The 11,711-nt window shown below is 36.2% G+C and overlaps 1 protein-coding gene across 7 annotated transcripts in view; it reads right to left on the reverse strand.

The window, feature by feature from the left end:
• Positions 1-11,711, reverse strand: part of NFAT5 (nuclear factor of activated T cells 5) — a 146,962-nt gene that overhangs the window by 63,458 nt on the left and 71,793 nt on the right. For 4 of the 7 annotated variants that reach the window (XM_003791399.3, XM_023514111.1, XM_003791398.3 and 1 more), the window contains one exon: positions 1,672-2,230. In XM_003791399.3, coding sequence (XP_003791447.1) covers positions 1,672-2,230 — 559 coding nt within the window. Of the gene's footprint in view, positions 1-1,671; positions 2,231-2,678; positions 2,741-11,711 lie in introns of all 7 variants that reach the window. The other 3 variants (XM_012806168.2, XM_023514114.1, XM_023514113.1) reach the window with 1 other exon arrangement.

Below are 11,711 nucleotides of genomic sequence, written 5' to 3' on the forward strand. Positions count from 1 at the left end.
GCATTTTGCTGCATGCTTGTTGTCCCAGCTACTCAAAAGGCTGAAGCAGAAGGATTGTTTGAGTCTAGCAGTTGGAGGCTGCAGTGAGGTATGATCTTTTTTGGCTGTGAGGGCGAAGTGGTAGGTTGAGGCCAGGAGTTTGAGATCAGCCTGGGAACAAGACCCCCCCCCCCATCTCTACAAACAAACAAAAAAATTAGGTGGGCATTTTGCTGCATGCTTGTTGTCCCAGCTACTCAAAAGGCTGAAGCAGAAGGATTGTTTGAGTCTAGCAGTTGGAGGCTGCAGTGAGGTATGATAATGCCACTGCACTTTAGCCTAGGCAACAGAGTGAGACCCTATCTAAAAAAGAAGAAAGTCTAGCAATTAAATATTACAATGAAAGTACTAAAATTTAAAGTTAAAAATGTCTGGCTCAGCAGCTAGGGCGCCAGCCACATACACCAAAGCTGGTGGGTTCGAACCCAGCCCAGGCCTGCCAAACAATAATGACAACTACAACAAAAAAATAGCCAGGCATTGCGGCAGACGTCTGTAGTAGTGCCAGCCACTTGGGAAGCTGAAGCAAGAAAATTGCTTAAGCCCAAGAGTTGGAGGTTGCTGTGAGCTGTGACCTCCATAGCACTCTACCAAGAGCAACATGGTAACACTCCGTCTCAAAAAAAAAAAAAAAAAGTTAAAAATGTCTATCAGTCTATAGTATAGCAGCGAATATTGTATAATATAGCTACTGAAATAACATAGGCAGTGGTAACTGGCAAAGATGAAAGAAAACTCAAATGTGTCCCTGTTCATTACCCTTCAAATAAGTAACCCAAAATCACATGGAAAAAAAAGTGAGTGATTAAAAAAAACCAAAAATCTTGAATTGGTACAATATATGTATCCAAGAAAAAGCTTTAAATATGTAAACCTAAATGATGAGAATCAAACCATAAATTTAGGCTTTTCTTGTTCTTATCGAATAAAGAGAAAAAATGAAAATAAAGTCTAAAAGCCTTTCAAAAATGTAACAACAGAAGGAAGAATATGAGGAAATAATGTGAAAGAGAATACAGCTTTTAGTGACCCTTTTGAGTTGTTTTAGCTAGAACATTATATTGCTAGTTATTTCTATGAGTAAAATGTTCTTATATCTTTTTAAAATACATATTCATTTTAAATTTATTTCAAGACAGATTACTGAGCTTTTTTGCTAACTATACTCTTAACAAGATTACCTACTGCTATGAACCTATTGTTATTGTATTATTTTCTCTAAAAAAATTTTGGTTAAATTTTGGTTAAAATTTTCATGTATTTCAGTGATAAAACTTGCATCTCTTTATATGTACACTTGAGCTGAGCAATTAAGAAAAGTTGGGGGGTGGCACCTGTGGCTCAGTGAGTAGGGCGCAGGCCCCACATACTGAGGGTGGCGGATTCTCAAACCTACCCCAGCCAAACTACAAACAAAAAATATCAGGTGCCTGTAGTCCCAGCTACTGGGGAGGCTGAGGCAAGAGAATCACCTAAGCCCAAGAGCTGGAGGTTGCTGTCAGCTGTGATGCCACAACACTCTACTGAGGGCAACAAAGTGAGACTGTGTCTCTAAAAAAAAAGAAAGAAAAGTTGGGAATGATTTTTTGTTTTGCATAATGATGATAGAACTTAAAAAATTTGAATACCAACCCATTTCCTGCTTTTGAGTTGCTTTTGTTGTCCGTGGTAAGCTGAGAAAGCACATAGTGAGGTGCTTTGGCACTGTCGGCATCAAATATATCCATATTAGATTCTTCACAATCTCGTCGTTTGACCCCCGGCCTCTGCTTTGGATTTCGTTTTCGTGATTTACGAGGTACCTCAGTGTTATCATTGTAGGAACTGGTGCTCATGTTACTGAAGTTGGAGGGGGAATCCTCCATCCACATACTGCAGCTCTGCTCAGATTCCAATCCACACCCCTCATCCTGGCAGGACATCCGACTGTTATCCAGCAAGTCCTCAGGTGGTGGTGAGATGTATAAGACTGTGTGCCTCTTCGGTGTTGATGGATGCTGCTGAACTGTGTTACTGGTTAACTGCTTTTCACTTACCCCTCTGTTACTTACCCCCACGGCTGAGGAGCAGCTCTCCACTTGCATAGCCTTGCTGTCGGTGACTGAGGTAGAATAAATGGTAGGGCTGGAAGAGGTGGTAAAGGAGCTGCAAGCACCGCCCATGGAGGAAGAGGAGGGAGCTGAAGAAGCATCTGCAGTATACAATTCAAGAGTAAATACACTATACATATTTTCACCTATGCTGGCTAGCAGTCCCATTGAAAATGTGATTTGTGAACTGATTATTTTTCCCCAAAATGAATAGTTGGAATTTGGTTAAGTTTTAGAATATAAATGCTTAAGCAATACGAGGCCTAAGAAATGCAATTTTTAAAAATGCCCAAATAGCATTATTTTACTTGTTTTAAAATTGATTGATTTTTAAAAATCTAGTTTATTATTTTAAGCTGTGAAGCAAGAATAAGCTTTTATTGCCTCAGCTGGATGTTCTATTGAATTTTAATCATTTAAAGTAATAAAGAAAACCCCAATATGAAATGTATGCTTGTGGTCCACATTCAATGCCAATTAAATAATTCATTACAGAATTTGAAAAGTGGGACTGTGCTTAGCCACAAAATATTAAAATAAGTTTCTAACCTATGAAGCAGAGAACTACAGGTCATTTTTAATGCAGACACTCCCTGCTTCAGAGGCAAATCCTGGAATAAAAATATGAGAAAATAAATGAGAAAAGAGCTGCTGATTATTCCAGATATCAATTATAAAATGAGAAATAAATAGAAAAAATATATAATCAACTGAATTGGAGGCAAAATGGAACTGGTACCGTCACTATGATTGGTTGTAAAGTGTAGGAGAATAAAGATGAAAAAGGTTTGATTTGGAACATGCTGGGTTGTAAAAGATAAACAAGTTAACCACTGAGAGTCTCCAGAAGTTGGAAGTGGCAGTTCAAATCCAAGACCTATAAAATAAATAAATCCATCCTTTATAACAGAATGAAAAAACAGAGTAAGAACTTATTATTGGATGGATTTCTCTTATAAAGTATTTGATAATACTTCTTGGCAATTGGTTACCCCTGTCTCTTTTCTTTTCTTTTCTTTTCTTTTTTTTTTTTTTTTTGAGACAGAGTCTTACTCACAGCAACCTGAAACATCTGGGTGAAGGCACTCCTCTGCCTCAGCCTCCCAAGAAGCTGGTGCTACAGGTACTTGCCATGACTGGCTAATTTTTCTGTTTTTAGTAGAGACAGGGTCTTGCTCTTGCTCAGGCTGGTCTTGAACTATTGAGCTCAACGGATCCTTCCCAGAGTGCTAGGATTACAGGTGTGAGCCGCCATACCCAGCCACACTGTCTGCTTATTCTTTCTTTAAAGGCCTCCTTGACTGTGACTGTTAAAGGAATGTCCTAATATAAGAGTAACAGTAAATTTAATTTGCTGACATCTAACAAAAAACAATTAAGGTGAAACCTCTGGAGAGCAATCAGAATTTTTTTTTTTGAGACAGAGTCTCACTTTCTTACCCTCAAAAGAGTGCTATGGTGTCATAGATCACAGCAACCTCAAATTCTTGGGCTCAAGCAATCCTCTTGCCTCAGCCAAATTAATTCTTCTTCTTTTTTTTTTTTTGAGACAGTTTCACTTTGTTGTCCTGGGTAGAGTGCTGTGGCGTCACAGCCCACAGTGCCCAGCTATTTTTTTTTTTTTTTAGCAGGCTAGAGACGGGTTCTAACCCACCAGCCCTGGTGCATGTGGCTGGTGCCCTACTAATTCAGGTAGTGCCTGAGCTATAGGCACTACCAAATTAATTCTTATTAAAAACATTTTTTTGCTTCTTTTGAGACAGAGTCTTGCTCTATCACCCAGGCTAGAGTTCAGTGGTATCATCATAGCTCAATTAAACCGCAAACTCCTAAGCTCAAGTAATCTTGCCTCAGTCTCCACAGTAGCTGGGATTAGAGGTGTATGCCAGCATGCCACCATAACTGGCTAATTTTTCTTTCTTTCTTTCTTTCTTTTTTTTTTTTTTTGTAGAGATGGTATCTGGTTCTTGCCCAGGCTGGTATAGAACTCCTGGGCTAAAGCAATCCTCCCATCTCAGCCTCCCCAAGTGCTAGGATTACAGGCATAAGCCACCATGCCCAGCCTAAAAAAAAGATTTTCTTATAAGATTATAAGATTTATCTATTATCCTAGCAGAAAAGAAAACTTAACTGGATCTTCTCAAAATATGTGGCAACTGGCAGAATAGCTCATTGAAAATACTACTACTTTAGTCCTTAACAGCATAACCACAGAGGTACACTAATATTGCTAAGGTTGGAAGTTATCATTCCTAAAATTTTAGGAGTATTATTTTATCTTGATAAGATATGGAAAGGTTTATAATCATATACATAAAAAATTAAAATAGGTAACATGCGACAACTAAAAATTATGGTTAAATCTTAAATTAATTTTTATCTACAGCCAAGTATGCCTTTGCATTAAAGTATATGATAAAACTTAAAACTGATATGCAGTTTTTGGAACTGCAACATTCCTATTCATTATAATATAAAGAGTGAAATATAAGAATGTCAATGTTCAGACAATCAAAAGCCAAGTGCCAAAGATCTATTTTTTAATTAAAAACATGTATCAAAACACTTAAATTATCTGAAAGAACTATATCCACCCAGAATTTTTCACTGCTGTCAAGGCTTAAGAGTAATTAATATTAGTCATCAAGAATGCAATCTACATAATGCCAAATAGAAAAACATTTCCCAATGATCATAAGTCAAAGAGCCTAAAAGCAATTAGATGATACCAGTTCCATTTTCCAGTTTGTATCCTTGTCAAATGCAGTAGCTGAAATTGGAAAATTCATTTTAAACTGCATTCCAATTTAAATAAAATCTTATAAATTTTGTATCATGCATTAACGCAATGTTTTCTTAGTAAGTAAATATTTTAAAAGATTTGTAAAAACTACAAAATCTAGGTCAGTGACAGTTTAGGAGCTGATTTGTAGCCACTTTGAGTTTAAATATAAAGTTTTTTCCTTGTTTTTTGGAAAATACTACAGAATTCATTTTAGAAAAAAATAGAAAAAGCATTATGTCTAACATTTCTCCATCTGTTCCAACTATTGGCAAAAATAAAACTAAAATTTTGCATATGTATGAGCCTATGTTCTTAATTTTCCGAGAAATACAAGTATGCAGCATGCAGTATTTACAATGGATTACACAAAGCATGCAGCATGAATGCTGCAAACTTGTACTTCTGCAAAGCAGCTTTCTTTCACCCACTTTTAAAAAATTTAAGTATCACACACATGAGAATGCAGAAGGTGAAGAGCTCAGGGAAACCTGAAGTACAGGTGAAAAGTGATCATGAACTCAAAAGCAACTTATGTGCTACCTACAAATTTAATAAGCCAAATATAACCTAGCATTACTCTCTGAAGTAAAAATAATTTTATCTGCAAATCTTATCAAAACCATCATGAATATAAAATCCAACTGATATAAAAGTCATACATAAGTATCTGTTCTGGGACAGGTATGCTAAATTGTGATATTATATTCCATATAAATTTAAATATTGATATACACTTCCCTTGGACACTCAACATAAAATTGTTACATTTTACCTGCAGTTTCCTGGATATACTTGTTAAATTAAAAAGTTAATTAGCACAAAACTACAAAATTGAAAATATAAACTGTTAGAAGGCAGCATTTTAGCATCCTTAATATTATTATTATTATTATTTTGCAGTTTTTGGCCAGGGGCTGGGTTTGAACCCGCTACCTCTGACATATGGGGCTGGCGCCCTACTCCTTTGAGCCACAGGCGCCACCCAGCATCCTTAATATTATTAAGGAAAAATGATATTACTTTTTAAAGTGTACTCAGTTTGGTCCCCAAATGATTGAAGATTCTTTTTTTTTAGAGACAGAGTTTCACCTTGTTGCCATTGGTAGAGTACTGTGGCATCACAGCTCACAGCAACCTCCAGCAGCTCTTGGACTTAAGTGATTCTCTTTCCTCAGCCTCCCCAGTACCTGGGACTACATGCGCCTGGTATTTTTTGTTTACAGTTTAGCTGGGGCAGGTTTGAGAATCAGCCACTCTCAGTATATGGGGCTGGCACCCTACTCAATGAGCCAGTGATTAAAGATTCTATTCACTTCAAGTCAAATGAGATAATTTTTTTTTAAGCTACAAAAATCTTTACAATGGTATCACTGCTGCTCAGATGCTGACAATGGCATATAAAATCTAAATGTTACATTCTAGTTAGCAAGAGCGCACCTAATTGCAATTACTGTCAGGTGAGGTGATGGGAAAATAAGAAATGTGGGTCTTTTGAGACCAGTAACAGTATCTTTCTTGTCTCAGACCCTTCCTAACACCTACCACAGTGTCCTATGTAAAGTAAAATTCAATTTTTTTTTTTTCGAGACAGAGTCTCACTTTATTGCCCTCAGTAGAGTAATGTGGCATCATAGCTCACAGCAACCTCCAACTCCTGGGCTTAGGTGATTCTCTTGCCTCAGCCTCCCAAGTAGCTGGGACTACAGGCACCCACCACAACTCCCGGCTATTTTTTTGTTGCAGTTTGGCCAGGGCTGGGTTCAAACCTGCCACCCTCGGTATGTGGGGCCAGCACCCTACCCACTGAGCCACACGTGCTGCCCCAAATTCAAATTTTTAACTAAACTGATTTGTGGGCAGTCAAAAATTTTGTACGCATATTGAGTTCTATTAAACTGGCAAATAAATGTAGGTTGAAGAAAGAAACGAGTTACTACTCAAAGTGCTTAGAATATATACACGTATTATTCTGATAGCATTATCTAATATAAGGAAAATACTGTTTAAATGCAACTATTTGCTATGTCTACAAAGAGTGCTTTGATGACTTTCTTTTAGTTATAAATACAGCAGATTACCTGCATACATTAATCCATACATTTATTATCCCATTAAAACACAAATATAGAAAAGATTTTAGATTTCTAAACACTAATCTGTCATTTCCAAGCATTACCTGAAAAGCACTAAATAATATTTCTCGGAATACTGTAAGTATATTTAAAATATCTAAAAGACCTATCAGTCACTATACCACTAAATGAAATATCAAGAAACAGCTTAACTGACATTCTACAGGACTAAAGTACTAATACAATTCTGTCCCATCTATATATTCTTTTCCATTTTTAAGTCCCTCCAAACAAAACATGTTAACTATTCCCCTCTCCACTTTTTTGGTGCTGAGCCTCTATTTTTATCTGTTAGGAATTAGACGCTATGTTTAATCACTACATATTAAAAGTAAACTCTAACATAAAAATGTTTTAATAACTTTTTATTTCCTCATTAAACAGTATAGTTAGAATGTACTTCTACTTTATAACTATAATTTTATTTGTTCCTTAAGTCTCTTATCAATCCTTCACAAACCTGAAAGTTTTTCTTAAATTTTTTCTTATAATTATTCTCTCATCTAAGTAACATGTGAATTTATTTCTTTTTTTTTGAGACAGAGTCTCACTTTGTTGCCCTTGGTAGAGTGCTGTGGCATCACAGCTCTCACAGCAACCTCAAACTCTTGGGCTTAAGCAATTCTTTTGCCTCAGTAGCTGGGACTACAGGCGCCCACCACAATGCCTGGCTATTTTTTGGATGTAGTTGCCATTGTTGTTTGGCAAGCCTGGGCTGGATTCAAACCCATCAGCTCCAGTGTATGTGCCTGGCACCCTAGCTACAGGCGCCGAGCCATGAATATATTTCTAATGATTTTTCTTTTTTTTTTTTTTGGAAACAGAGTTCCACTTTGTCACCCTTGGTAGAATGCTGGGGTGTCACAGCTCACAGCAACCTCAAACTCTTGGGCTTAAGCGATTCTCTTGCCTCAGCCTCCCAAAGTAGCTGGGACTACAGGTGCCTGCCACAACGCCCAGCTATTTTTTTGTTGTAGTTGTCATTGTTGTTTAGCAGGCCCAGGCTGGTTTCAAACCCACCAGCCCCAGTGCATGTGGCTGGTGTCCCAACCACTGAGATATGGGCACCATCCCTGACTTTTTTCTTTTATGAAATAATTATCTATGAACACAGTTTAACTTACACAAAAGAATTTTATTTTTTCTATAGCATTTTCTGTGACTACAGAGAGCATAGCAAAAGAAAGGGCAAATTAATAGACTATTCTATAATTTACTAATGGAAATTTATAATCTCAGAAGAGATTAATTTTAAAATTTAAAAGTGAAGGTAAGCACCATATCTAAAATGTCCTATATTTAAGCCTAATACTTCCACTATGAACAGTAGCCAATTGTCAGGCCAAGTGTCAGTAATGATGGTAAATTTGAATTGTAGATTAGGCCTCTTTTAATGAATATTCAAAGTAGTTGAGATAGAAAATTGGCAGATACTATCCAAATGGAATACATGAATATACCAGATTAAAATGGTATATTTACCATGAAATAAAATCCATGAAAATGGATTTTAAATGATACCACATAGAGATACTCATGTAGATTTTATTTACTCTTTGCTTAAACCATATTTTAAAATTAAAAACTATTAGTTCTAAGAGTTCAAATAGATATTATTTTAACTATGATAATATTTGATTTCTTAAAATACCATAAAAAGGAGATCATACTTTATATAGAACTAACCAAACTTTTTATACAGAAAGCTCTGGAATTAGAAACATTCTTTAAGATCCTCCAAAGAAACACCTTTTACTGACTGATTTAAAATATATAACAGGGTGGCTCAAGGAGTAAGGCGCCGGCCCCATATACCGGGTGGTAGTGGGTTCAAACCTGGCCCCGATCAAAACTGCAAAAAAATAAAATAAAATAAAATATATAATGGCATTTATTCCAATATCAAAATCTGATTCCTAGCATTTAAAATAAATAATATTTTCTAATTTTTCAACCTCTATGCAAAATCAATTGAAATAAAAGCCACAAAATTTTGCAAGTGAGCCAATAGTGGAACAAAGAAGGAGTAAACTATAGACTGTTCAGAAAAATAATCATAAAAAAGAACATGGGATACTTGGAAACAATTTCTAATCTAAAACATTATTCAATGTTATTTATTGTTAGTATTATACTTTTCTTACTGGTAAAAATGACTTCAACTCTCAACATCTTGTCTGATAAAAATCACCAGATAAAAAGACGTATTTTCAGATCAAAGAAGAAAGATTTTCAGAAAAAAAATTGTAAGGCCAACATTCATGTCGCCAAGATATTGAAATATTTAGAACACACAAAGTGGCTGCAAACCTGCTTTGTCAACACCTTACATGCCAACCTTCAATTTCTACTTTTCTTCTTCTTCTTCTTATAGTATTAATGTAAAGTTTAAAACTTTACAGAAAGTTTTAGTTTCAATCAGTATCAATCCACTATTTAGAAACAAAAAAAGAAAGGAAGGAAGGAAAGAAGGAAGAAAGAAAGAAAGGAAGAAAGACTTATGAAGAAGTCTGAAAACGAGACCGACCTATACCCTGGGTGAGATTGGATGGGTTAAGTGTCTCTGGCACTATTTGTCTTCACTATTGACAGACACTGTCACACAACCCACCACACGATGCCTGTCTCTGAATGGCGAAGCTAGAATGCAAGTTAAGTGTATTAATAGAAAAAACAGCTAGCATCCCAGCATATAAAATAAGCAATCCAGATTACTTACACCCCCCCAAAAAACTATAGTGTTGATCATTTCATTTACATGTTTAGAACAGTTTCATTTTCCCATTTGTATTTTTCCCCACCCAAAATAAGATCACATGTTAAAATAAGCAACATTTTAAAATAAACTTTAAAAATTAGGTTGTTAAAATCCAAATAAATGCATGTGGGGAAATTTCTTATCCAAAAGTTTTGTTAACTCATATTCACCAATGTGTTCTCCTGTTTACAAATGTAATCTAATCCACAAATCAGAATGCTCTCCTTTGGGTGTTTAAAATTTTAGAGTTTTACCCAAACGCTCTTAAAGAGTAGAAGACTATGTTCTGAAAGGATACTTTCAAGTTGTAAGAAATACCTATATTTCAGCAACAAAAGAATCTTTTCATTTCTCAGGCCATACTTTCACATAATTTCTTACCCTCGCCTTTAAAAAAACACCTTTTTTTTTTTTGAGACAGAGTCTCACTTTGTTGCCCTGGGTAAAGTTCTGTGGCGTCATAGCTCCCAGCAACCTCAAACTCCTGAGCTCAAGCAATCCTCTTGCCTCAGCCTCCCTAGTAGCTGGGACTATAGGTGAATGCCTGAGCTTATTTTAGAGATGGGGTCTCAGTCTAGCTCAGGCTGGTCTCAAACTCCTGAGCTTAGACAATCTACTTACCTTAGCCTTCCATAGTGCTAGGATTACAGGTGTGAGCCACTGTGTCCAGCCAATTTTTACTTTTGAATTAGACATGCTACTGTGTATAAAACATCTGATACTGTAGGTTTTATTTTATTTATTTATTTTGAGACAGAGCCTCAAGCTGTCCTCCTGGGTAGAGTGCCGTGGCATTACAGCTCACAGCAACCTCCAACTCCTGGGCTCAAGCGAGTCTTCTGCCTCCACCTCCCAATTAGCTGGGACTACAGGTGCCCGCCACAACGTCCGTCCGGCTATTTTTTGGTTGCAGCCGTCGTTGTTTGGTGGGCTGGGCTGGATTCAAACCTGCCACCTTAGGTGTATGTGGCTAGTGCCTTAGCCACTTGAGCCACAGGCGCCAAGGCGACAGGTTTTCTTTTTTTTCTTTTTATTGAATGGTAACTATGTACATTAATGCACTTCTGGGGTACAGCGTGGAGTTTTCACATGCAATCCGAAATACTTCCATCCGTAGGTTTTATTTTAAAAAATAATTAGCACACTGCTGAAGCTGAAAGGTTTATGGAAACCATCTTTTGCTTTCCCAATCCATCAAATTGCCATCCAGGGCTCTAATATATACAATTACTCTCTAGTTTTTAATCTGAATTCTTCCAAAATAATTATTTCTATCTTGTCTGAGTTCCATTAACATACTCACATAATATTTACTAAAGAATTCTTCTTGAAAAATAAAATACCTGTTCTGAAACTCAGAACAGCATTTTAAATGTATTTTTTGTCTTATTCAACCCAAAGTATCTTAGCATAGTGTAAAACATTTACCAAGTACACATTAAATAATCTGTCTTTTAAATACTTTTTAAATCCTTTCTTACTGGCAGAGAAAGATGTTTTTCATCATCCAGTGACTTAAGTACTACTGGGTACTATTATTGGTCAATCCTGAGGGAAGAGATTAAAGCCTACACATAATTCTCTACTTCAAAAAAGTTTAGTTTAAATAATAAAGGTACCCTGTCCAACTCCAAAAGAAATTACATTTCTTTTGTTAATGGTGACCAAAACAAGAAGGAAATAGTTTATAGTAGTATCAAAATCTTGATTTATCAATTGGATTTTATACCCAGGTCTGGATTAGATTTACATTAGATCTAATTATAGAAAAATAAACTGCTTAGACAAAAAACAGAATTCATAAATTGCTCTACCAGAAGTTTTGATCATTGACTATTCCAGTTTTAAAAAGTGGGAAGAGCTGGGTTTGGTGGCTCACGCCTGTAATCCTAGCACTCTGGGAGACT

The sequence above is a fragment of the Otolemur garnettii genome, unplaced genomic scaffold (assembly GCF_000181295.1).
Source record: "Otolemur garnettii isolate 467f Iridium unplaced genomic scaffold, OtoGar3 scaffold00047, whole genome shotgun sequence".
NCBI classification, from domain to species: Eukaryota; Metazoa; Chordata; class Mammalia; order Primates; family Galagidae; genus Otolemur; species Otolemur garnettii.